At 46.3% G+C, this 27044-nt stretch overlaps 1 protein-coding gene across 5 annotated transcripts in view; it reads right to left on the bottom strand.

Moving 5' to 3' along the window:
- Nucleotides 1-27044, bottom strand: part of DTNBP1 (dystrobrevin binding protein 1) — a 176828-nt gene that overhangs the window by 135041 nt on the left and 14743 nt on the right. For all 5 annotated transcript variants that reach the window (XM_050941624.1, XM_050941621.1, XM_050941620.1 and 2 more), the window contains exons 4-5: nt 20878-20938; nt 16275-16407 (exon numbers count right to left, since the gene is read on the bottom strand). In XM_050941624.1, the coding sequence (XP_050797581.1) occupies nt 16275-16407; nt 20878-20938 (194 nt within the window). The remainder of the gene's footprint in view (nt 1-16274; nt 16408-20877; nt 20939-27044) is intronic.

Raw genomic sequence — 27044 nt, 5'->3', positions numbered from 1 at the left:
CCTCCGCCTCCCCTCCCCCAAGGCCACAGCGCTTCCTGGAGCAGTGCGGGGCAGGGGACAGTGCAGGTATGCAGGGAGCCTGTCCTGGCCCCAGTGTGCACCACTGTCATCCCGGAGTTGCTTTAGGTAAACAGCGCTGGGCCGGAGCCTGAACCCCTCCTCTATCCCACCCCCCAACTCCCTGCCTTAAGCCCCCTACCTGCACCTCACACCCCTCCTGCACCCCTGCCCTGAGCCCCCTCCTACACCCCAACCCCCTGCCCTGAGCCCCCTCATACACCCCACATCCCTCCTCTGCCCCAATCCCTTGCCCTGAGCCCCTTCCTGCACACAGCACACCCTCCCACACCCCACACTCCCTCCTGCACCCCAACCCCCTGCCCTGCATACAATTTCCCCACGCAAATGTGGCCCTCGGCCCAAAAAGTTTGCCCATCCCTGTTTTAACCCATGTCTGAGATGATGATGGTTTGGCATGATTTGTTCTTGACAAATCCATGCTGGCTATTCTTTATAACTAAGGATATGATTTCGTCATGCATTCCGTGACTTTACCAGACCTCTGACTTCGGCTTCAGCTGTCAGCTACGGGGCGGAGCTGCAGCTGTGCATCTCTAACCCATGTCTTCTGCTGGATCTGTGCACCCCCAACTCTCAGCTTTGGCCTCAGCCTGGGCTGTACACGCCCCCACATGGCAGTGGGGCTGTCACTCCCCTCCATGGGGCTCCAGTTGTCATCCATTTCCCCCCCTACCCTCTCTCCCCCTATTTTTAGTAAAAGTCACGGCTCCCATGAATTTTTGTTTATTGCCCATGACCTGTCCGTGACTTTTACTAAAAATAACCATGATAAAATCTTAACCTTACTTATAACCCTATTATCCTTTAGATACTTACAAAAGAATTCATTCCACTATCTCTCCAAATTTCAAGTATCAAAGTTAAACTGACTGATCTATAAGTTTCCCAGGTCTGCTTTGTTCTCTTTTTTAAAGATAAGCCCTATGTTTGCCCTTCTCTCGTCCTCGAGGACCTTACCAACCCTCCATGAATTACCACAAATAATTGCTAGTGCTTCCAAGTTTGCTTCAGCTAGTTCCTTAAGTACCCTAGGGTGAATTTCATCAGGCCCTGAAAATGTGAATACATCTAAAATTATCTAAGTATTCTTTAATCCATTGTTTTCCTATTTTGACTGATTTTCCTTCCCCCTCATTAATAGTGTATTCTATCTGGTTACCATTAACCTTTTTTGGGAAAACATGCGAAATAGGCATTGAACACCTCATCCTTCTTGATGTCACCAGTTATTAGCTCTCCTTCCCCACTATACTTTCCTTCATCTTCCTCTTGCTCCTCGCGTATTAATAGAACCTCTTCTTATTGTGTTCACGTCCCTTGCTAAGTATAAATCATTTTATCATTTAGCCTTTCTGATTTTGTGCTTACATGCTTGTGCTATTCTTTTGTAATTAGCCTTAGCAATTCATCCATGTTTCCACTTTTTGATTTTCAGGTCATTAAAGAGCTCCTAGTAGAGACTGTGATGCTATGTATAAGAAAAAGACGGTTACTCACCTTTGTAACTGTTGTTCTTCGAGATGTGTTGCTCACATCCATTCCAGTTAGGTGTGCGCGCCGCGCGTGCACGTTCGTCGGAAACTTTTTACCCTAGCAACTCCAGTGGGCCGGCAGGTCGCCCCCTGGAGTGGCGCCGCCATGGCGCCCAATATATATCCCTGCCGGCCCACCCGCTCCTCGGTTCCTTCTTGCCGGCGACTCCGACAGTGGGGAAGGAGGGCGGGTGTGGAATGGATGTGAGCAACACATCTCGAAGAACAACAGTTACAAAGGTGAGTAACCGTCTTTTCTTCTTCGAGTGATTGCTCACATCCATTCCAGTTAGGTGAATCCCAAGCCATACCTAGGCGGTGGGGTCGGAGCGAGAAGTCGCGGCATGGAGCACTGCAGATCCGAAGGCCGCGTCCTCTCTAGACTGCTGGACCAGGGCGTAGTGGGAAGCAAAGGTGTGGACCGATGATCAGGTCGCTGCCCGACAGATTTCCTGGATGGGCACACGGGCGAGGAAAGCCAGCGACGACGCCTGCGCCCTGGTAGAATGCGCAGTCACACGGCCCGTAGGGACATGGGCCAAGTCATAGCAGGTCCTGATGCAGGACGTTACCCAAGAGGATAACCTCTGGGAGGAGATAGGAAGCCCTTTCATGCGGTCCGCTACTGCCACGAAAAGCTGGGGGGATTTGCGGAAGGGCTTGGTCCTCTCCACGTAGAACGCGAGAGCCCTACGGACATCAAGCGAGTGGAGCTGCTGCTCCCTGCCTGAGGAGTGAGGTTTCGGGAAAAAAACCGGAAGGAATATCTCTTGGTTAACATGGAAGGCTGAGACCACCTTGGGGAGAAAAGCAGGGTGTGGTCTCAGCTGCACCTTGTCCTTGTGGAAGACCGTATATGGGGGGTCTACCACAAGAGCCCGGAGTTCCGACACCCGTCTAGCTGAGGTGATAGCTACTAGAAAGGCCGTCTTCCAAGAGAGGTAAAGCAGGGAGCAAGTGGCTAATGGCTCAAAGGGGGGCCCCATGAGCCGGGACAACACCAGGTTAAGATCCCAGGTTGGAGCAGGGAGACGGACGTTAGGGTATAAACGTTCCAACCCCTTGAGGAATCTAGACACCGTCGGGTGAGAAAAAACAGAGCGACCATCCGCACCCGAATGAAAGGTGGAGATAGCTGCTAGGTGGACTCGCAACGACGATATGGCCAGACCTTGCCCTTTAAGGGACCAAATGTAGTCCAAGATATCGGCTACCGAAACTTCCATAGGGCGGAGATTTCTCTCCACGCACCAACAGGAGAAGCGCTTCCATTTGGCCAAATATGTCGCTCTTGTGGACGGCTTCCTGCTGCCCAAGAGCACCTCCCTCACCGGCAAGGAACAGCGCAGCTCAGAGCCAGTCAGCCACGCAGGAGCCACGCTGCTAGGTGCAGCGACTGCAGGTCCGGGTGACAGAGGGTCCCGTGCTCCTGGGTAATCAGGTCCGGATGAAGGGGCAGGGGAACTGGGTCGGCTATAGTCAGGTCCAGCAGCATGGGGTACCAGTGCTGTCTGGGCCATGCCGGGGCTACCATGATCACGTGAGCCCTGTCCCTGCGTACCTTCAGAAGGACCCTGTGGACCAAAGGGAATGGGGGAAACGCATAGTACAGGTGGGTCGACCACTGGATGAGGAAGGCATCCGCTATCGACCCGGGCTCCCTGCCCTGAAAGGAGCAGAACGCTTGGCACTTCCTGTTCCCCTTGGACGCGAAGAGGTCCACCCGGGGATAACCCCACCTCCGGAAGATGGAGAGGGCGACGTCTGGGCGAAGGGACCACTCGTGTGACAGGAAGGATCTGCTCAATCGATCCGCCAGCGTGTTCCGTACTCCAGGGAGGAAGGAAGCCATGAGGTGAATGGAGTGGGCTACACAAAAGTCCCAGAGTCGTATCGCCTCGTGGCACAGGGAGGAGGATCTGGTGCCGCCCTGCTTGTTGATATAATACATGGTCGTCGTGTTGTCGGTGAACACCGCGACACAGCGACCCTGAAGCTGATGACAGAACGTTTGACAAGCAAGACGGACCGCTCTCAACTCCCGCATGTTGATGTGTAGCCCCACCTCCTCCTGGGACCACAGGCCCTGCGTCCTCAGGGTCCCTACGTGGGCCCCCCAGCCGAGATCTGAGGCATCCGTTGTTAGGGACACCGAGGGCTGAGATGGGTGGAAGGGGAGACCCGCACACAACACTGACTGGTCTAGCCACCAGCCGAGAGAATCTAGGACCCTCTGGGGGATTGTGATTAACATATCTAGCGGCTGTCTTGTCGGCCTGTAATGACTGATGAGCCACAACTGGAGGGGCCTCATGCGGAGCCGAGCGTAATTGGTCACAAAAGTACAAGCCGCCATGTGGCCTAACAGGGTTAGACATGTCCTCACTGACGTTAAGGGGGCTGTCCGCAGCCGATGCACGATCGCCGACAAGGCCTGGAACCGCTGCAATGGCAGCAAGGCCCTGCCCACAGTGGCGTCCAGGACGGCCCCGATGAATTCCACCCTTTGTGTGGGAACCAGGGTGGACATGTCTGTGTTCACCAAGATGCCCAGAGTGGAGAACATGTCGGTGATCACGCGGACATGGTTGCAGACTTGTTGTTCCGACGTGCCCCAAATCAACCAATCGTCCAGATACGGAAACACGTGGATACGACTGCGCCGGAGCTGCGCCACAACAACTGCCATGCACTTCGTAAACACCCTCGGGGCCGTGGACAAGCCAAATGGGAGGACTGCAAATTGGTAATGAAGAGACCCCACAACGAAGCGAAGGAAACGTCTGTGACGTGGCCAGATAGCAATGTGAAAATACGCGTCCTGCATGTCGAGGGCGGCGTACCAGTCTCCCGGATCCAAGGATGGGATAATGGTCCCCAAGGATACCATGCGGAACTTCAACTTCACCAGGTACTTGTTGAGCTCTCGCAGGTCGAGGATAGGCCTGAGGCCCCCCTTGGCCTTGGGGATCAGAAAGTAGCGGGAATAAAACCCCTTGCCTTTCTCGTTCTCCGGCACCGCCTCTATAGCTCCTTTGCCGAGGAGCGTCTGCACCTCCTGCCGAAGGAATTGCTCGTGAGAGGGGTCCCTGAAGAGGGACGAGGAAGGGGGGCGGGGAGGAGGAAATGAAACAAACTGCAGGCGGTATCCCGACTGCACCGTGCGTAAGACCCAGCGGTCTGATGTTATTAGGGACCACGCCGGGAGGAAAAACGAAAGGCGGTTGGAAAACGGGGGGGAAGGATCCATTGGGGAAACTGTTACTGCGCCCTCGGGCGCACCTTCAAAATGAAGGCTTAGGTCCAGGCGGGGGCTTAGAGGAGCCTTGGTTCTGCCCCCCTTGGTTCCCCGAGTGCCTGCGCCTTCCGTTCCTGCCGCGGCGCCTGTTAAGGTCCTGCCGCTGGCGGAACTGGGAATACGGCCTGCGCTGTTGTTGTTGTTGCTGCGGCCGGAAGGGTCTGCGTTGTGTCACTGGTGTGTGCATCCCAAGTGACCGCATGATGACTCGGTTGTCTTTCAGACTCTTGAGTCTGGGGTCTGTCTTGTCCGAGAATAAGCCTTGGCCTTCGAAAGGAAGGTCCTGTATAGTGTGCTGGAGCTCCGGCGGAAGGCCAGAAACCTGCAGCCAGGAGAGGCGACGCATTGTTACACCCGACGCGAGGGTACGGGCAGCCGAGTCCGCAGCGTCCAAAGAGGCTTGCAAGGACGTGCGTGCGACCTTCTTGCCTTCCTCCAAAATGGCCGTAAACTCCTGACGAGCATCTTGTGGCAGCAGCTCCTTGAATTTATCTGCTGCCACCCAGGAGTTGAAGGCGTATCTGCTCAGCAGGGCCTGCTGGTTGGAGACCCTGAGCTGCAGCGCCCCAGCCGAGTACACTTTACGGCCGAGGAGATCCATCCGCCTGGCCTCCCTGGATTTGGGGGCTGGAGCCTCCTGGCCGTGACGCTCTTTATCGTTGACTGATTGGACCACCAGGGAACACGGGGTCGGGTGCACGTGGAGGTACTCGTAGCCCTTAGAAGGAGCCATGTACTTCCTCTCTACGCCCTTCGCAGTGGGAGGAATGGAGGCCGGAGACTGCCAGATGGTGTTGGCGTTGGCCTGGATGGTTCGTACGAACGGCAGGGCGACTCTGGTGGGAGCGTCTGCCGAGAGGATGGTCACAACTGGATCCTCTATCTCCGAGACCTCCTCGGCTTGCAGACTCAGATTTTGAGCTACTCGCCTGAGGAGGTCCTGGTGTGCCCTGAGGTCCAGCGGGGGGGGGCTGTTGGAGGAGGTCCCAGCCACCGCTTCATCCGGGGAGGAGGATGAGGAGACCCCCGGCAAGAGAGTGTCTAACGGCGGGTCTCCTTCGGCCCTCGCCTCTGCCTCAGGAGCCAAAGCGGAGTCTTGATGCTTGGACCCTTCCTCCCCATCCGGGGAGGGAGGGGGGCGAGACAATGAGGCTTCAGGTGCCCTGCGCTCCGCAGTCGCCGGCCTAGCAGGGAGCTGTTGGGGGCCCTGGGCCTGATGATATGCCCAGGGTGTCCAGAATCCCCATTGCTGCGGGCCTTGGTCCTGCTGTGGCGGATCGCTGAACAGCGCCGCCTGCCGGTCGGTGCCCAGCGCGTACCCACTGTCCGTCAGCGAGGATACGGACGGCTGTCTGGAGGGCCATGGCGGGGCGGACCCTGGATGGTAAGGGTCCACGCGGGCCGGCACGGACGATCGTCTCGGTGCCGGGGACCGGTGCCGGGAGTCATATCAGTGCCGGGACCGGGACCGGGTTCTGTCACGGTGCCGGGATCTGGACCGGTACCGGGCGCCGCTTCGGTGCCGGGATCGGGACCTGCCACCAGCTCGGTGCCGGGAGGTCGACCGGGACCGGGACCTGCCACCAGCTCGGCGCCGGGAGGTCGACCGGTGCGGCGAATAAAGTCTGGATCGGCTCCTGGAATCGCGGTGCCGGTATCTGCGGCTGGAGTCCGACCGCGATCGTAGTGATGTCGACCGGTGCCGCGAGTGCGACCGGTACCGCTGAGGGGAGCGGTGCCGGGACTGCGAGCGGCGCCGGGATCTGGAGCGACCGTGACGTCGGGACCTGGATCGAGAACGTGAGTCCCGGGACGGTGCCGACATCATAGGTTTTCCTCTGGACACGACCCGCACCGGCGGTACCGGGGGTGGCCGCTGAGTGGGCTCAGTCATGGCTATGAGGTCCCGTGCCGAGGCGAAGGTCTCTGGTGTGGATGGCACCACTATCTCAACCCCAGATGTCATGGGGGAGCTTGGCGGCACCGGACTCGACGGACCCGCCGGGCCCGGAGTCGACGGTGCCGGCGGCGCCGCGGCCGATGTTGAGGCCGGGCGCTCCAGTCGGGTCTGCCTGGCCGGAGTAATAGACTTCGACGGCCTAGGCTCTGTCCCCGGTGCCGGAGAAGGTCGGTGCCGGGGAGTCTTCTCGGTGCCGGTGCGATCCGGTGCCGGCGCCGAGATCACGGCCTGCGAAGCCGCCGGGTCAAGTGCCGCCTCCATAAGGAGAGTCCGGAGCCTTTGATCCCTCTCCTTCTTAGTCCTTGGCTTAAAAGCCTTGCAGATGCGGCACTTGTCGGATCTGTGCGATTCCCCCAGGCACTTCAGGCACGCGTCGTGGGGATCGCTGGTGGGCATGGGCTTCTTGCAGGCCGCACACTGCTTGAAGCCCGGCGAACCAGGCATGAGCCTGGTGCCAGGTGCCGGGAAGGGCTAAGCCCCCGGCCAAGAACTATTTACAAACTACTTAACTTAACTACTACTATCTACACTTAACAATCTAATTAACAACTACAATAGTGCTAGAGATAAACGATAGATAACAAGGAGAGCTAGGGACGTGGAGGACAGCTATGCCGCGCTCCACAGTTCCAACGACCGACACGGCGGTAAGAAGGAACTGAGGAGCGGGTGGGCCGGCAGGGATATATATTGGGCGCCATGGCGGCGCCACTCCAGGGGGCGACCTGCCGGCCCACTGGAGTTGCTAGGGTAAAAAGTTTCCGACGAACGTGCACGCGCGGCGCGCACACCTAACTGGAATGGATGTGAGCAATCACTCGAAGAAGAAGATGACTATTTGTATCATTGTTGCTACCACTGTTATACAATGCAACAAAACTTGTACAATTTCATGTAAGGAGTAAATTGCAAAATTATGAATTGCTAAGTATGATTATCCTGTTTATATGCATGTAATATCTCTATATCTGAAGTTATGAATACTGGCTATGTACTTGTATCTTAAACCTTTGTTGTAGTATTCCTGGGTGACAACCCCAGACAGAATTTACATTAGGGCTTGACAGCTACGTGTTGACGGCCTATCAAGGACACTCCACTCTCACAATGAACCACTGAAGAAGCTCCTGTTCAGATAGCTCTTCTTGAGAATGCCTCAGACAGCAAACGAGCAATGGCCACCCCCTGTGATTCAGCAAAATGTGTAAGGGCATGTGATGTGATCATGGACTCCAACTTGGGCCAGTAACTTTCCACATACATGGGCTGAGGGCTTTGTTGGGGACAATAAATTTCCATGCACATGGTAAAGGATATAAAAAGACCTGAGACACCTCCATGTTGCTTCTTCCCTGCTCTAATTCTCTCAACTGTGAATTTACAACTAAAAGGAGCATCCTGAACTATGGACTGAGGACCTTTCAATCTTTTGGAAGACAAGACAGACTTTTGCAAGCCAACAATCTATTCCATCACTGCTACAAACCTGATAAGGATTTTACATCATTTGTATGTATATGATTAATCATTTATAACTTTTATATTATTAATCTTTAGTTAGTAACTAAGAATTGACTTACAGTTTGATATTTTGATAAAATCTGAAATCTGAGGATATGTGCCTGATCCTCTGGGATTAGAAAGAACATCACATATGATGAAACAGGTTTCTAATAACCTCTCACTATATTAGATTTGGTTGTCCGGATCAGAGCCAAGGGCTGCAATTCCCAAAGGGGACTGTGTTTGGCTTCAGGTTAACCAGTGTGCTGGAGAAGCTCTTATGTTATTGCCTTGGTGAATTAACTTATAGAGCAAGTATCAGGGGGTAGCCGTGTTAGTCTGGATCTGTAAAAGCAGCAAAGAATCCTGTGGCACCTTATAGACTAACAGACGTTTTGGAGCATGAGCTTTCGTGGGTGAATACCCACTTCTTCAGTTGCATCTGTTAGTCTATAAGGTGCCACAGGATTCTTTGCTGCTCTTATAGAGCAAGGGACTCAAACTCAAATTTACCTTCGGGCTAGTGCCAGTCCTCAAATCCTCCCAGAAGGCCAATGTCACTCATGCCACCTGGAATCTGTCCCCCAAAAACTCCACCCCCCCACCTGCCTACGGCTCTGGGACAGAGTTTGGGTGGGGGAGGAGGTCTGGGGTTAGGGAACTGGGGTGCAGGCTCTGGAAGGGAGTTTGGGTAAGGGGAACGGTCTGGGGTACAGGATCTGGGATGGAGTTTAGGAGCTGGGGGATGTGTGGGGAGTGGGTCGGGGGCGCAGCACTTACCCAGGGTTCCAAGGCAGGGCAGGCTGGGGGGCCTCCACGTGCTTCTTCCCCCAGGCACTGCCCCTGCAGCATCCCATTGGCTGCAGGGGCGCTTGGGGCAGGGGCAGTGTGCGGAGGCACAGCTGCGCGCCGCCCCGAGCCGCACAGAGGGGCCAGCAGCCACTGGAGTGAACAGGCAGATGCCACTCAGCTCCACAGCGCTGCCGGGGCCCCTGAGGCGGGAGTGCATGGGGGCAGCAGGTGAGGCTAAGGGAGAGACCCGGCCCGAAAACTGCTGGGGCCCCGCAGGCCACACTGGGGAGGCCTGCGGGCTAGGAGTTTGAGACCCCCTGTTATGAAGTAAATCACCAGCTTTGGGGATGGTCTGCCCTATTACTTGCAATCTGCTGTGAGTATAGCATTCTTAGTGTGGCCCATCCAAGACACCTGGCCATAGAGCCATATTAGCCTCCTACTATTCTTCCTATAGTTCCTTTGCAGCGGAACAGGTTGCAGTTGTATGTTTAATACAGTCTCCCTGAGAAACTGTCAGCTCTCCTGAATTCCTTCATCCCTTCAATTTTCTTCCCGGGCACCTGACCTGCTAATTCCCTCAGTTTGTTTAAAGCTGCTTTTTTGAAGTCCATTTTCCTTACTCTGCTGCTCTCACGCCTTCCTTTCCTTACAATCATAAAATCGGCATTTCAAAATCACTTTTACCCAAATGCTTACTGTAGCAGAAGCTAAGGAATCAATGGGTGACTCTTCCTGATCATATTTTCAGGGATCTCTAGGACGTTATTTGTATACTTTGAAGTTTTGGAAGATAATGCTGTAATGGACTGCATTTCCACCTAGAATACTGATTTCATTATGGGCTGCATGCCATTGTTTCTCTTTGTACTACAAAAAAATTCTTGTACCCTTACTAAAATCTGCCTCTCCACAGAACTGGTACCATAATTCTCACACGTAGGATATGGATTATTTTACCCTTTTTCTTCTGATGCTACCAAGATCTTGTTGATAATGTTGGTTTATTTTAATTTATTTTCAGGAAAGGATAAACTTGTCCCTAAGACAATGAGTGAGTTCAATATTACATCTAGGCTTGCCAGAGGTTTTTTTTTTTTTTTGGGTAACAATTCTGATGGATAGTATTGATGTATCTATAAGCATATTTTCCAACTGTTATCCATTTACATTTTCACATCTGCACAAAGTTATGGCTTTTAAGGATTTTCTCCCTATTTTCATCTATTTAAATTTTCAAAGTTGCAGGAAATTATGGGGGGAGGACTCAGACAATTTAATGACTGTAAATGTTAAGATTTATAAATCTTTTAACTTTAATTGTTGAAACATACACTGTCAACTCATCAAAATATACCAAATGAATATTCTTATAATTTACTTACTTTGTCTATCTGTACATTTAGATTATTGTTGGAAATATTTTGGTGTGTGTGTATGGTGAAATTAACATTTACTGCCATTTACCAACAAAAATCTATATTAGGCTTTGAAGGATTAGCCTTCCTTGATTATCTCAAGCACCCATTTGCTGAGGTGGTTCACTCCCAGATGAGGGCGCACCCTGAAACACCTTTCAGAGGGATGGAATCAGCCTAAAACTGAGAAACTAAAAACAAAAACACAAGTTCAATTGTTTTCTAAAGGAAGACCAGGGCTGGGATTTAATTCTCAGAAGAGAATGGCCTTCTTCTAATTTGTGATCTCAATACTGGAACCTACATGAGCAAATTCTTCATAGGGAACACCTGCTGAGATAAAATAATTTGAAATCTCTCTCTCTCTCTGCCTGGAATGAGGGAGGGACTTATTCTCATCTAAAGTTCAATGACTGCTTTGTCTGTATGCTCACTTTACCAACAATACACATGGAAGGGTATCAGATATTAGCCTGAAATATTCCAATTTCTTCAAGCAGAGCTGTAGTTGCCCCTCAGACACATCTCTGAAAATTATGAACAACAGTAAATCAGTCAGGTGCAGCATTAGGTCCGAAAAGCTGCTAGGAAAATCTAGTTTAAAACAGATTATGTACTTTTTATTTGTGTGCACGCTCACAATTGTCTCCTAAATGAGAACAGACCTGCACAATAAGAGATTGCAGCCAATACTCAGCACTGAGGCTGTTGTATCCAAATTTAGTCTGTGTGATGATTTCACTCTCATGTCTCTTTGTCTGGCAGGAATATTCCCTCAGCTAGTATGATCAGGCCTTTTACTAATGAAACTGCAGGCTTCACCTTAGCCAGAGTAATGAAGATCTTTTAGTCCTTAGGTACCAATGTGTCTTCATAGGGATTTCCCACGCTCCCTTAGTTACACCCTCAAACCAGGTAAGGAAGAACTACACATCATTCCTTCAACTTTTCAGGGTATTTTATTAATGTTTCATTTTCTAAAAACATAAGCCCATATGAAGTTAGTCTTCAATTTGGCTTAATTCTGAGAAGCTTAATTAAGAGTCTCAGGTATCTCACTCAAAATCCCAGGTCTAGAGATTCAGCCTTCTCTTAAGAAGATCTAGAGAGGAGACTCACATGAGAGGTTTTAAGACACTGTGCTGCCCCTTTAAGAGCAAAATGTGAAGCAACTGCCTTCATCAATCCTTGGGACAAATCCTTGAGAGGAGAGGGAGAGCACATTACCAGGGAGATCAAAAAAGAATCTGCAGAAACATATCCTGCATGTCTGTCCCCTAAGGAAAACAGTAGTCACATTGGGCTAGATCTACAAAGGGACTAGGGAGACAAGGTGGGTGAGATAATATCTGGGAGATCTAAGGGACTTAGGATCATGCACCCTGCCACCCAGTGGAATCAGTCCCCAGCCCCACATTAGGTGTCCAAGCTTTCTATACAATGCAAGGCAGTTAGGCACCTAAAAAAGCAAGGGATTCGTAAAAGCCTGCACACAGAGCAAGGAGGTGCCTAAGCTGGCCAGTAGGAAGTGTCAAGGAAAAGGGTGCAAACAAAGACCTGACCCTGAAATTCGGTTAGGCGCCTATCCCTGCTTGGGATTCACAGCTGTGAACCCTCCCCTGAAATTAGACACCTACACCAGGTCTGCCCTTTTGCAAAAAAAGAAAAAGAAAAAGAAAAAATGGAAGTGGTGGCGGTACACCCCCTCCCCCTTATGCCCAATAGTCCAGTGGTTAAAGCACTCACCTGGGTAGTGGGGGATATCCCAACTCTGCCTAATTTGGAGCAAGGACTTGAACTCATGTCTCCTAGGTGATTGCCCTAACCACTGAACTATAAAGCTATTCTGGGGTGGATGTCTCAGTCTCTCCTTTTGAAGCTGTTCTACTTTGCATGAAATACTTAAATACTCCTTGGAGCAGGGACTGGGTATCCCAAGAAAGTGTGCTAATCACTAGGCTATAGAATTATTCACTCTCTCTCTCACTCAATCAATCTGTAAATTTTATACAAACAGGAGGTAGATCCATCTGACAGATAAGGGAGTCTGAATCACTTCACCTCATGCTACCGGCTGCTGGGTCCAGACTGAGTGCGGCGTACCAACACAGAATGGGGAGGGAGCCGGAGCCACTGGGAACAAATGACTCACTAGTATTAGAAAGGTTGCAGGAGCTGGCACCTTTTATGGCAGCTATGGCCTTGTAAGACAGACAGCTTGTGAGAAGGGGGATATTTTGTAGCCTTTTCAACCATCTCAGCACAGAACCTGCCTATGTGCTGGCTGGGAGCAGGAATTTCTGAGTACGTGTGTCTGTTTAGGAGTTTTGAGGAGAAAGCCCTTGAAGACAAAGAAGAAAAAGTTAAAGTTAATCTTTTGCAAATCCTGTAAAGGCTCTACTACAAAGAGAGTCCTATCATCTGTCATGTGTGCCATTTGGAAGCAGAGAATTCTGAAGAGTTTTTCCTGATGAAAAGTCCTATGCTCAGAGCACAGATATGCTCGGCCTCCCCATGGAGATGGGGAATGCCCACTGTGAAGACAGACATGGAGGCTACTGAGAATTATTCAGTTCTAAATAACAATAACCTTGAAATACAAGACAGTGGTAAGTGATACTTGCTCAAATTTACAAGATGAAAGCAATATATAGTATAAACCCCTAGGAGGCAGAAGAGTTACACTTATGAACTGCACTCTGTAGGTTATTTTAAAGCTTTCCACCACAGATTCTAAAGCGAAATATACAAGAAAGCTGTGACAGAACTAAATTTAGTACATTTTAAAGAGAAAAAAGTATACTGTCAGTACTGTATCATTTTCTAAGACTCCTCTAATTCTCCCTCTACTGAAAGAGCCTATCAGATGTTCTCAATATGGCAGTGATTTGAAAGTTGAAGCACAATCAGGTTTTTCAAAAATGCCTTAGTTCACAACAGTAATTCTACTTTTCAAAAACACTGACGATCATAATTCTCTCAAATACAAACAGCATATATTCTAGTACATGGTTATTCTATGAATCAGGCTATGTGAGCATGCTCCACTGGGTACAGTATTCTGCCCCCTCTTCTGTCCAGTGCCGTCCAACCCGTCCCACTCCTGTCTATTACTAACCCCTAGATTCTCATCCCAATCCCATTTTCTTCTGTTAGCCAATCCCAGTCTCCACTCCCCAGATTTCCCATACCAGTCCTCTTGCCCAGCAGTCCTAAATTTCACTCATCCAGACTACAGTAACTCCTTGCTTAACGCTGTAGTTATAGTCTTAAAAAAAATGCAACTTTAAAGTGAAATGATGTTAAGCGAATCCAATTTCCCCATAAGAATTAATGTAAAGAGGGAGGGGATGTTAGGTTCCAGGCTAATTTTTTTTTGCCAGACAAGAGACATTATATACATATACTGTGCAAGTTGTAAGCAAGTTCTAATCAGAGGATTGTCTGGGGACCTGCTCAGGAGCTCCCTGAGCTTCTCCTAAAGCAATCGTGTTGATATCAGGTGGGATATTTCCCAGGGAATGCATCGCTGCTAAATGATGAACTAGCACTCCGCTGAGCCCTCAAGGGTTAACATGTTAATATAGCCTCACACTGTACAAGGCAGCACCAAGGGAGGAAGGAGACAATAGAACAGCAGCTGCAAATACTTCCCTGGGGAAACAGAACATGATGAACCACCCCTGCTATCTCTCTGGAGTGCACCACTCCTTCCCCTGGATGGCGCAAGCACAGCTGCACAGGCGTCTACTTTCCAAAGTGATGGGGGAGGGCAGGAGGGGGCACTCAACCCTCAGCTCTGCCCCAGGCCCGACCCCACTCCACCCCCCTCCCCCAAGCACATCCTCTCTCCTCCCCCTAACCCCCTGACTGCCCACGAAGAAACAGCTGATTGCTGCGGGCAGGAGGCACGGAGAGGGAGTGGGGAGTTGCTGATCCAAGGGGCTGCCAACCCACCCTGGTTCCAACTGCCCACGGCCAAACAATGTTATAAGGAAACACCGCAAAACTTTAAATGAGTATGTTCTCTAATAGAGATCAGGGACGTAACAATGAAACAATGTTAACTGGGACAATGTTCAGTGAGGAGTTACTGTACTTGTCCCAGTTCTCCCTCCCAATCCCGTTGTCCAAACAACCTCAATTCTCCTTCCACATCTCCTTATCTAATCTGTGTCTCCCCCACCATTACCTCATGTTTTCCATACCCACTGGGTCCCAGTCCTAATCTCCCACCCCAGATGCCCCTTGCATCTCAGTTCCAATCCCCATATGTGTCCCCTAGCTACTTGTCCCAGTCTCTTTGCCAGCCAGTCTCAGCTCTTCACCCCACACCCCAGCTTCTCATCAGATGCGTTTCCCCTCACCCCCACTGTCCTCAGTACCTATCTCTTTCCACTCCCAGTTCCTCGGCAAATCTCTCACTCTCCACCCCTCCCACACACCCCTATTGGGTCCTAGTTCCCACCTCCACCCTATTTCTCTCTCTGGCTCCCAGTCCCAATCTCCTTGCCTAGCCTCTCACCCAACTAATAGTCCCAGCTTCTGTCTTCTGCTCCCTCTCCTCCCACACCCTTTGTTAGGTTCTGCTGCAGGCTGCTTGTCACAATCTAGTCCATCCACCCCTAAATGTCTATCTATTGCCCCCTCTGCATTCGAACCAGACAGTTTCCTCCTCCATGGCTGCCTAGCCATCAACAGGAGTGTCACTGACATCACAGAAAGGAATCCTCCTGTTCTCAGTTCTGTTGCCCAGACAGACTTGGTTCACAGCAGCCCCAAGCTGCAATTACTGGGAAAGTCCTGCTTAGTTTCAGGCTGCAGCATGCCCAGTACAGACAGAATCTTTGGGAGAATTTAGTTGCTGAAATTTATTAAGCCTCTACAGAGCATGTACAAACTGCCCTTTTTCCAAAGGCTTATGACTTCAGCAGATTTTCATAAGGACAGCAAAAAGGCATATCACTGAAACAAAGGCTACTCTCCTCCTAAATTTCAAGTCGCAGTTCAATGCTTGGGAACACAAGAGCTTTTCAAAGAAAAGGTTACCAAAATTGTTTAGCATGGACATAAATAATATTTTTAATTAACCTTGTTCTTGGAAATGGATGAACCATTTTGGCTGAAATTTTCCAAGTATTCAGCATGAGACAGACATCAGCAATAGAAAATTTCTGCCCAAAAGGCGCTGTTCAGAAAAGTTGTAGGCATCTGAAAAAACTGATCTTATAAATGGATTTGTTGGGCAACCTTAGTAATAGGCAGGGCTCATAACAATGCCTATGATAAGACCAACACCAACACGAAAGGCTAGCCCTGCACTCCCAAAGTGTCTTGGCTATTTACACTATACCCGTAACAAACAACAACAATGTACAATTAAAACCACTCCTGCTTTTATTTTAGCTACCAGCCAGGGATTAGGGGATTCTCTCGCAGAAATGCAATTTACAGATAAATTCTCTAAGAGTGTGCAGATTCAATAGTTGAATACACTCAAATTATGTATGATAACAAGCTAGTTTTCAAGACATTCTATAAAATAGAGAAATCATCTATTAGAGTAAAAATGGCTTTACAATTACAATTATCAGAACAGCTGAATTATTGTTAGTCCTCTGTGTTGTTATGTGACTAATTTTTTACAATGTTTTTTACACCTGTTAAAAAACACATCACACATAGCTTACCCAGATTTGCTGTCATGGACTCCAGATCCGCTAAAAACCCTGGAACTTGCTGGAGTTGTTCCTGCAGCTCTACTAGACTACTCCTCTTCTTGTCCCAGTGTGCAGAAAGCATCACAACTTCGCTATCCACTAGCTGTAATATTTACAATCAATGATAAAACTTAGTTTGTATTTACTTGCAAAATAGTGATTAATTCATGAACTTCAGCTTTAAGAGCATCTTGATTGATTTGTATAATCCATACAGCCACAAAGCCTATGACTAGAGCAATGAAGTTTCAGTGCTGAGAGAGATGTTCACAGTATGCTTTAGTACAAGTTGCGAGGCGAGGCGTTAAAAACAATTTTTAAGTTCAATAAGCTCTAACAGGTAATCTCCATAAAATGTAGACTTTGCTATTTATTATCTAGTATTTATTTCTACTTATTTCAGGAATAAACATTTATAAAACGGCTTCTCTGAAGAGTCTGACCCACCTCTCCCTCAAATTTAAGCTCTCAAGTATCTTAATACCCTGTCCGTCAGGGCAGAGTGATTTAAAATCAATCAGTATTTAAATCAGCAAACAGGAAACTGATTTAAATCATCTATTTTCCATCTTGTTTTATATTTTTCATTCTCAATGACTGGTAACCATTAAAACATGTTGATTTGCAACAAAATATAGCCTTTACACTAATTCGTGCTTCATTTTTCTAAACCAGGAAAATTGCGTAAATCAATCTGTAGAGATTAAGTATACTATATAGCTTTTACATACATTTATTCAGATTAAGTTTTTTAATTATTACGCTAGGAAAAGGTGAAATGATGCATTTCTTATTTACTAGATTATGTTTAATTTTATTTATGTCAAGGCCTACTGGGATGGAAATTCAAATTCAAGTAAAATGGACAAAAACAAAATTTTAAAAATGTATTAGTTTTCTCCTAGGAGAATTCTGCACCACTGCAGGCACACAGAAACCTGTTCCCTCGCATGCCCTCTCTGCTTTCACACAGAAAAATGGTTTCTGTGGGGAAGCAAAAAGAGAAGCTGCACCAGTGCTCACTCACCCATTCCAGCAGTGGGGGTGCATCTGGTTGGGTACCCAGAGCAGCCGGGGCAGAGTCACTGCCTAGGGACATTAGTTCCAGCTGGGTAGGGTGAAGAGGGGGTGGAGTTCAACCCCCCAGAAACCTCCCCCAGCTACAGGAAGCTCTGCAAAGCGGGGTGGGAGCAGGGCTGGCAGGAGATGTCTGGCTGCAGAAGGTGAGGCTTGGCTGGGGGGGCTGGGTGAGGGTCCAGATCCATGCAGGTTGGGCAGACAGAGGAGCAGCTCACCATACAGTGACCCCTCTCCCCACTTCCTGGCCCGACTGCTCCTCAGCCATGGGTAAAGAAGCCACTGTATGGGGAGCTGCTCCCCTATCCGCCCAACCCCCATGCATCTGGACCACTACCCCGCCAAGCCTCACCCCTCCACACACCCAGAAGCCCCTCATTAAACCTCCCCACCCCCCCCGCATCGGAGCCCTCTGCACCCAGAAGCCCTGATTCCCCAAGCCTCACTCCCTGCATCAGGAACCCCCACACACCCAGACCCGCACGCCACTGAGCCCCAATCAGCTACACCCTGGCCCTCACCCCGCCAAGTCCCACTCCCCCAGCATCTAGAAACCCTGCTGAGCCCTCAACACCCAGACTCCCTGGAGCCCTAACCACTTCCTCGGAACCCTGCAGATGCCCATTCCCCCTGCACCCAGAACCCCCAACAAGCCCCTGTGCATCCACAACCCACACACAGAGTTGCCCGTACCCAGACTGCATCACACAGAACCCCAATACTCAACAGAATTGTGTGCCAATTTTTTTTTTTTAATTAGAATACTGCAGACCATTTTCAATTATTTTGGTAATTTATTTCAAAATACTGGTCAGGAAATAACTGAAAATTACATGATTATATTGTGTTATTTTGACAAAGTATGCAGAATTTTGCAGAACTTTAAAAATAGTGTATAGAATTTTTATTTCTTGGTGCAGAAGTCCCTCGGGAGTATGAAGTTAAATAAAACTCCTCTTAATGTGCTTGATACTTAAGAAAAAGGTTTATCAAAACATGTTCTACTTTTAAAACCAACTGATTTATTAAGCAAAGGGAATTATCTATATTAAGTGAATTGAACAGAATGTTTCTGGTCACCACATCCTTCAGAATTTTAGAACTAGTTGATCTCATTCTCCCAAACCTAGTTTTTAATACATAGATTGGAAGATGCTTCCTTGCTTTTTCAACTCCAACTGGTTTCTTAACTCTGAATGAACTAGATGAGTAAACCAAAAGAAGGAAGATATTCTTCTGCAGGTGAAAAGACAGGCAACTGCTGTCAAAAGCTGTTTTAGCACTTAAACTCTGATTTCAGGTGCTTAGCCAGTGATTTCCTCCAGTGCAGTAGTAGACTCTCTTTACAACTTGCAACAAACATGTGCTACCCAGCATTATTTTTAATTTAATTTACATTTAAACAGATTATACACTTAGGCCTTAACATAATGGTCATAATTTCACCTTTATTTAAAAAAAATAAACCTGTATTAAATTTTTTAAAATCTGATATTTTTATTTTTTTAAAACATTAATTTTTTATTTGCCCTGCTGCCCTTACAATTAAGGATGGAGAGCTCCCAATTCACATCTCTGGGTCCTCTGAAGAAGTCCTCAAGGAAAGAAATGTGAGATTCCAGATATTTTTAAGGTTAAAAACTATGCAGCTCTAAAGTTGTTGGATTTTTTTTTTGTAAGTCCTTCAGACCTCTTTAAACATTGTAAAGGAAAAGAGGGTACAAAATAAACTTGAACTGCCATCATATCACCTTTAAAATATAAATACAATGCTCTATGTGAGCACAACTGTTAGAATTAATATTTGAAATTAATATTAATATGGGAAACCAAACACTAATTTAATCAAATTCCTTTATTATATTCAAAGGCCAAACGGTACTTTTGCAATCTCTAAACATGCCTAAAAAGACTAAATAATAAGCAATGTACTATATCCAAACAGTAACCAAAACACACACACAAGTATCTTGATCAAGATACTTACAAAGGCTAAACTCAGAGTGCTTAAACCCATATCGATTGGCTCCAACATTGTCAGGTAGGTATTAGCAATGAATCCTTTAAGAGTTTACTTTTTATACCTTTAACATACCAGTAATGTCATTGCCAATTACTGACTTTGACTAAAAACCAATTTGAGACAGTTCACCCTTATTTCTAGTCTTACTGTCACGGGGAAAAACGTGAAAAACTTCAGGCATGACAGCTCAAAAATGGTCAAAGCAATTTTACAGAGCAGTGGGGATAAACCTTTGACAGAAGATGACTGGACTCTAAGACCAGAGGTTCCTCCCAATCTTGTGTTCTAAATATCAACATTTATAACCATATTAGCTATTTTGCATCAATTTTATCTTATGTTGTAAGCCTACTTTAGTCTTTACCGAATTTTAGAGATATTTATAATTTTCACACACATGATGCTTGGCAAATAATAGCTCATATTTAAGTTTGTAGATGCTTGTTTTATTAAATTAAATGTTTAGGCTAATAACAGAAATTCCTATCAGAAAACTGGTTTTTCCCCCAAATGAGTGACAAGGAGAAAAGCTTCAAGAATACCTTCCCTTTGTTAAGGGATAGGAAGATATTTTTCTAGGATTTCAAAGAGAAGTGGTGAATAGTAATAAATTTATCAAGGCTACATACCTTTGTCTACACCTATAGTAGCAGGTAGAGTACAGGAACTACAGGTGTAGCAATGAAAGGCTCTGGAAGTAGGAAGACAACAGGACACTACACTGCCAAAAATATTGTGTGTATGTGTGAGGCACTGCTTGGAAACGTTGAGAGCTCGTGAACGGCTTATATCGTGGGGGATCAGGCAAGTATGGCACTCTACTCCCTAAGGCACATCTCACCATGTATCCTGCTACTTATACCCCAGCAAGCGGATCACACAGTGTCTGTACATTACATTACTACCACAAGTGAATATGTACCTTAAGTCACCCGTCTGGTATAGTGAGTTTTTAAATCTGAAGCATCAGACTTTTTTGGAATTTTGGAAATTCTGCTTCAACAACCACCTGCTAAATACAATAGAACCTCAGATTACGAACTGACCAGTCAACCACGTACCTCATTTGGAACTGGAAGCACACAATCAGGCAGCAGCAGAGACAAAAAAAGGCAAATACAGTACAGCACTATGTTAAATGTAAATTACTAAAAAAATAAAGGGAAAGCATCATTTTTCTTCTGCATAGTAAAGTTTCAAAGCTGTATTAAGTCAATATTCAGTTGTAAACTTTTGAAAGAATCAACCTAATGTTTTGTTCAGAGCTATGAACAACCTCCATTCCTGAGGTGTTTGTAACTCTGAGGTTCTACTGTACTGGATTAAATCAAGCAAAAATAGTCAAATCTAATTTAACAATTATCCAACTGTAATGTAATTTGAATCATTTCTCAAAATACTGATATTTATTAGAATTTTAAAAAAGTTTCACAGCTCTTCAGATATTTTAAAAGATGTATTTTTTTTTCTTACCTCTCCAGCTTTTGCACATTCCTTAGCTCCTTTGTGAAGGGCTGCCCAAGTATCTTCATACCTGAACAGAATAAAAATTGAACCTTTGTGGTTATGCTTACCATAAATTCAGTCTCAATTCAAAACAAATGTTATGAATGTTGATGTTTCATCTTATCTGTGTATTTCTAAATGAAAGTTTCAAATTAGTAGCGTATCTGTCCCAGTTGAAAACTTTGCATTTGCTGCTTAGTGCTCCATGGATTTCCTAAACTGCTAATTAACCTGATTAGAAAACACAGCCGAGTCGTATCTTCAAAACTGTACAGAAAAAAAAACTGAAAAACACTAGTCCCAGGAGGAAAGCAATAAAATACTAATATTAAATATCTTATAATTGTATGCAACACAAATAGCATTCTGAATATTTTTTTTTAAAAAGGTATACGTGCCTATGGACTCTGCACTCAGAATACATACATCCATTTAAACTTTTACTGGAACACTCAGTAAGACCATTGATTCCAGAGTTATTTAAGAAGCTCTTCATCCATACAAAAAGAACAGGAGTACTTGTGGCACCTTAGAGACTAACGAATTTATTTCAGCATAAGCTTTCGTGGGCTACAGCTCACTTCTTACAGTGACTGTTTATTACTATTTCATTAATTATTTACAGTAGCACCTAAAGGCCTGAAGATTGAAGACCCACTATGATAAGGTATCTCAGCCCAAAAGAACTAAGATATACAAGTATGTATAAAATAAATCAGATGGAATTATGGAGGTGCAATATGTGTTTTCATAGGCCAGGGTGGATTGATTTATATCCAAGTGATTTAAATCAGCAACTTTAATCTTGATTTAAATCAAGATTTTCTGCTGTTTGATTTTAAATTATTTATGATTTTTAGTTATTTACTCAAGAGGTCAATTCTCATTGGTTGGTAACCATTAAGCCATGTTGATTTGCAGCTAAATATAGCCTTTAGCAAAAAAGAACCAAATTTAGTGTAACCAGGATACACTATATCTATACACTATTTATTTAAGCACCTAGTATAGCTCAAATTTATTCTGATTCCTAATTTTTACACTTTGTTAGAACTGAATTATGCACATTTCTAATTAACTCTTTGGAATTCTCTCTCTCTCTCTCTCTCTCTCTCTCTCACACACACACGATTTGTGTCAAGCTGTAGCTGGATGAAAATTAGAATTCAATTAAAATGCATAAACATAGCATTTTCTAATGATTTTAAGTTTAACAAAAGTAATTTAGATATGCTGGACACCTAAGAAAAAAGTTTATCAAAACACATTTTGCATGTAATACTAACCAATTTATTAAACAAAGGAAGTATCTGTAGTAGTGAATTGTGCTGACAGTGACTAGAAACAACGACCAAAATGCACAAACTCAGGTGTCTCAGTCTGGGTTTAGGCACTGCTGTGATTCACAAAACATCCGCATACCTCTGAAGATGCCTAAACTCACAATGCCTAAATTTTCAGGGGAAGAAAGTCCCAAGCTTCTGCTGCCTCACTCTAGGTCCCCAGATGCCTATCTCCAGCCTAAGCCCCAGAGCAATGCATGAATGGGGAAAGAGAGGCATTCGCTTGCCTAACTCACATGCGGGACCTCATCCAGTAGGCGATCTCAAAGGCCACTATCAGATCAGGTCCCATTCAAAATCTGGTCAGAGGACAACTAGTTCCAGAAGGATCTGTGCGTAAGGTTGGCATGGAAGAAAACATGAAAGTGTTTTTGGAAGAAATAAACGTATAGATAAAATGACTAGCATAGTTGGTGAGGCATAGCAGGGGAAAGAACTCTATATTGCAGGATGCTTTGGGGCGGGACTGGAGGCTGTGGCCAGCAGAGTCAACACTGGGGATGAAGTGATGGAAAAGGAAACGGAGGAGGGTGTGGGACAGGATCATCTGGTGCCATGGCAAGCCAGGGCCTTGTTTTGACTCCAGAGGGCTCTAGCCAATCCCAGCACACTGGCTCCAGCATGCCTGAAGTAGGAGAGCAGCAGCAGCTCCGGTAAGCAATCATTTTGATTTTATACTGCATGGTGACATGAGCTGGAGCTCTCCTTTACTTTGTTACATGGTAGAAGTGGGAGAAGGGATAGAAATCAACACTATGACTGTTTGCATCTGCTTCTAATTCCCTGTACAACTACCCCATTTAATACACAGTGGGATGTCCCTGGAATCCTCCACATAGATCTCCGGGAAATTTTCCTGGAAGTACTCTGCAATCCTCTGCTGAAGGTTCTGTGCAAGAGCTGCTGTGTTTCTTCCCCCATTGTAGGAAACTTTACTGTGTCAATCAGCAATTATTTCTGCAAGAACCAAAGCAGCACAGACTGGTCTGAAGTTGCACGCATGCAGGAGATGCATCCTTGATTACCCTCAGTTATGAAATATCAGCTTCAGTCACCCCTGCCTGCGGAAAACCATGCCAGTATTCAGAATAGTGTCCCTATGTGCTAGTAGAGATCCCCTTCTGATCCAGATCCTTTGTCCCATCTTGCCTCTTTTCCCCCCAGGCCGAACTCACCATGTTTAGGACTCTTGCCATGCTGCATGCTTGCCAAGGGAAAGTGAGAAAGAGGAGTATGTTACTTTTATGATTCAAGACTGAGTGCACTCACAATTCTGCCTCTGTGCATTTTTTCTTTTGCTTCTGCAGATGTCGCCTTGAAGGCCACCTCATACATACCATCAGAGCACCTCTGTCAGATGAGGCAAATGAGCAGGAGTAAGGAGGTCATGTTTAGAAAAATGCTGCAATCATCTGATACTGCAGATAGTGAGCACAGAGCATGGAGAGAGACAATCAATGGAAAAACTCAGAATTGATAGCCAGGAGAGGAGACCAGGGAGGCAGGCATGGATGATAAATCTGATGGAAGACCAAACAGAGATGCTGAAGTCCCTGATTTCACTGCAGTCAGAACACAACCCAATTCAACTCCTGCAGCAGGTCATACACAACTGCATTTTATGCCCCTCCCAAATTCCCCACATGTTCCTCACACGTTTCCAGCACGTCGCAGTACCCCTTGCACTCCACCCCAGGGATGTGTTTATAATGACAGCTCTGAGAGCCTCATTTGAGAGTGCTCCGCAATGTCATGTCCTTTGTAAGAAATGGAAATCTGTCTTACTGTTTAATAAAAATTTAGTCTTAGAAATACAATTCTTTATGCCTTACATATGGTGGTTGCTGCTGAAATCCATACACCATAGCAGTCAGCACATTTGCAGACTACAATTAATGCTCAGGTAGCAATCATTATAAGGGCATTCAAAGTGGCAAGTAAACAATGCCTTACTGAATATATTAAAGAAAGGCATTACTGGGGCTGTCAAAATGCTGCTTCAAGGCCTACCTGATTCAAAAAGCTCCACTCCCGCCATATTGCGGTCCTCCAATAATGTTGGTATCTGGCTGCTCAAAATCAGCTCACCTCAACGCTCCAGCCCTGTGGAAACTTTCCCCCCTTAGCTTCACAAATGTTATGCAAAGCACAGCATGTTGCTGTGACCACGGGAATATTTTCCTCATTGAGCTCTAACCTGCCGAAAAGACAGTGCCAGTGACCTGTAATCTACCAAACGCACATTCAGTAGTCATTCTGCACTGGCTGAGCCTGTTGAAGCGCTCCTTGCTGCTGGGAAAGACTTCATGAGCCATAGGAGTAAGGGGTAGGCTGGGTCTCCCAGGATCGCTATTGGCATTTCCACAGGATGTATTGGAATCTTCTGGTCTGGAAAGAAAGTCCCTACTTACAGCTTTCTATACAGGCCAGCGTTCCTGAAGACGTATGCGTCATGCACCTTCCCTGACTATCCCGTGTTGAGATCAGTGAATTGACCCCAGTGATCCACCAGCATCTCCAGTACCATATCGAAGTAGCCCTTTCTGTTGATGTACTCCGTCACAAGATGGTCTGGAGCCAAAACTGGAATTTGCATGCCATCTATATCTCCATCTCAGGGAGTTCCACTGTTGCAAAGCCATCTGTGATTTCCTGCACATTGCCCAAAGGCACCGTCCTTTGTAGCAAAAGGTGATTGATGGCCCTGCATATTTGCATCACTGCCACCCTCTCAGTGGACTTCGCAACTCCAAACTGATTCGTGACTGACCGGTAGCAGTCTGCAGTTGACAGCTTTCACACAGTGATAGCCATTTGCTTTTCCAGCATGAGGGCAGCTCTCATTTTGGTGTGCTTGTGCTGCAGTGCAGGGGCGAGCTCCGCACACAGTTCCAGGAAGGTGGCTTTGCCCATCTGAAAGTTCTGCAGCCACTGCTCATCATCCCATACCCACATCACAATGTGACTCAACAAATCAGTGCTTGTTTCCTAAGCCTAATACCAAAGGTCCACCCTATGCAGCTGCTCTGTGAATGCCAATATCAATCTTGAATTTTCTTTCTTTCCATGGCCCACACTGTATCATTTTCAGGTCTGTAGCTAATGAAATAGTGTAGGATCAACCGTGTTGTGTTCGTAACACTCATCATAAGACTGTCAGGATCCATGCTTTCAGGCAGAGATGGCAGACGCACAGTTTACGAGGTAGCTGGAAAAAGGCTCAAAACGTAGTCGGAAGGCCACCCCTATGATGCACTGCTATCCATTCCCAGAACTCCCAGCTGTAGAAGATAGCAAGTTGCACACCGGGATAACCACCCAAGGTGCCCTGCTCTCTGTTGAAGCTACTAACTGTGGACGCGTACCACCGAAAACAAGGAATGTTGTGTGAACCTGCACAAGCGAAATGGTTACAGCAGTTTATGATCACTGATATAACTCAAGTTGACTTATCTCTGGAGTGTAAACCTAGCCTAAAATCCTTAAGTAGATACTAGTAAGCATTTTATCTTCATTTTTCTTGTAACCATCTGACTCTTATGCCTCATTACTTATACTCAAAATCTCTCTCTGTAGTTTAATAAATTTGTTTTACTCTTTGATCTAATCCAGTGTGTTGGAGTGTCTGGGTGACTATTTAAGGTAATGAACTGGCATATTATTCCCTTAAAGGAATGACAGACTTACTATATTTGTATTGTCCAGGAAAGGGGTGGGCAGTACAGGATATACATTTCTGGAGAAAATCTGGGACTGGGGGAGTGTTGGGTCACCCTATATTACAACCAACGCTAGTGAGAGCCAAGATGTATCTAGCAAGGTGCAGTTACACAGATACTCAGAGTGTGGCTTGCATGCTTGAAGGCTGTGAGTGGCCGAGGTGGGAGCCACTAGAATGAGGCATTGCAAGGCATCCAAGGTTGTAGGGGAGGGATGACACAGCCCCCTTTTAGTCTGGATTGTGCCCATTTATGTCACATATCTTTGTAACTCTTCACAGACAATTTTGGACTTACAAAATTATTCCTGATAGTTATCATACAAACTTTGCTACCTTGCTGTTTAACCCTTTTTCCAGATCATTTATGAATATGTTGAACAGCACTAATTCCAGAACTGATCCTTGGGGGACGCCGCTATTTAGCACTATCCATTCTGAAACTGACCATTTATTTCTACTCTCTTTTATTTCCTATCTTTTAATCAGTTACTAATCAATGAGAGGATCTTCCCTCTTATCCTTTACTTTGCATAAGAGACTTTGGTGAGGGACTTTGTCAAAGGCTTTCTGAAAGTTTTTTACCCATCTATAAAGTTTATTACTTATGATTCACTAGACAGAGCGCTCTACTGATTTTGGGAATAATAGACTTTAATTTTAACTTCTCTTGAAGAGAGTCCCTGCCAGAGGTGGATCCACACTCAAAGATATAATTTTTGAAAGGTCTCCACAGGGACACATACAGAAGAGATTGCAACTGAAGCAATTGTTTTTGTTCTGTTGAGGTATTTTAACTTTTTCTTTTCCTTTCTCTAATACTAATTATGATGTCCCCTAAGGCATAGGAGAACCCCATGTGACTGAAATAGGAGTCACATCCCTGCATTGGCAATTGAGGTCTGCTCTGTTATTTCTTGTTTCTGAAATCTACAGTATAAACTTTCAGTTATTTTTAGAACAAAATTACTTGTTACTCAACCACTTAAAATTGCCTATTTTGCATACTACTACTAATTTTTGCTTTATATGTTGAAGCAGCAATTTAAAAGGGTATGATGTATTCTTATGCA

The sequence above is a fragment of the Gopherus flavomarginatus genome, chromosome 2, assembly GCF_025201925.1.
Source record: "Gopherus flavomarginatus isolate rGopFla2 chromosome 2, rGopFla2.mat.asm, whole genome shotgun sequence".
NCBI classification, from domain to species: domain Eukaryota; kingdom Metazoa; phylum Chordata; order Testudines; family Testudinidae; genus Gopherus; species Gopherus flavomarginatus.
This window is presented reverse-complemented; position numbering and strand designations above follow the sequence as displayed.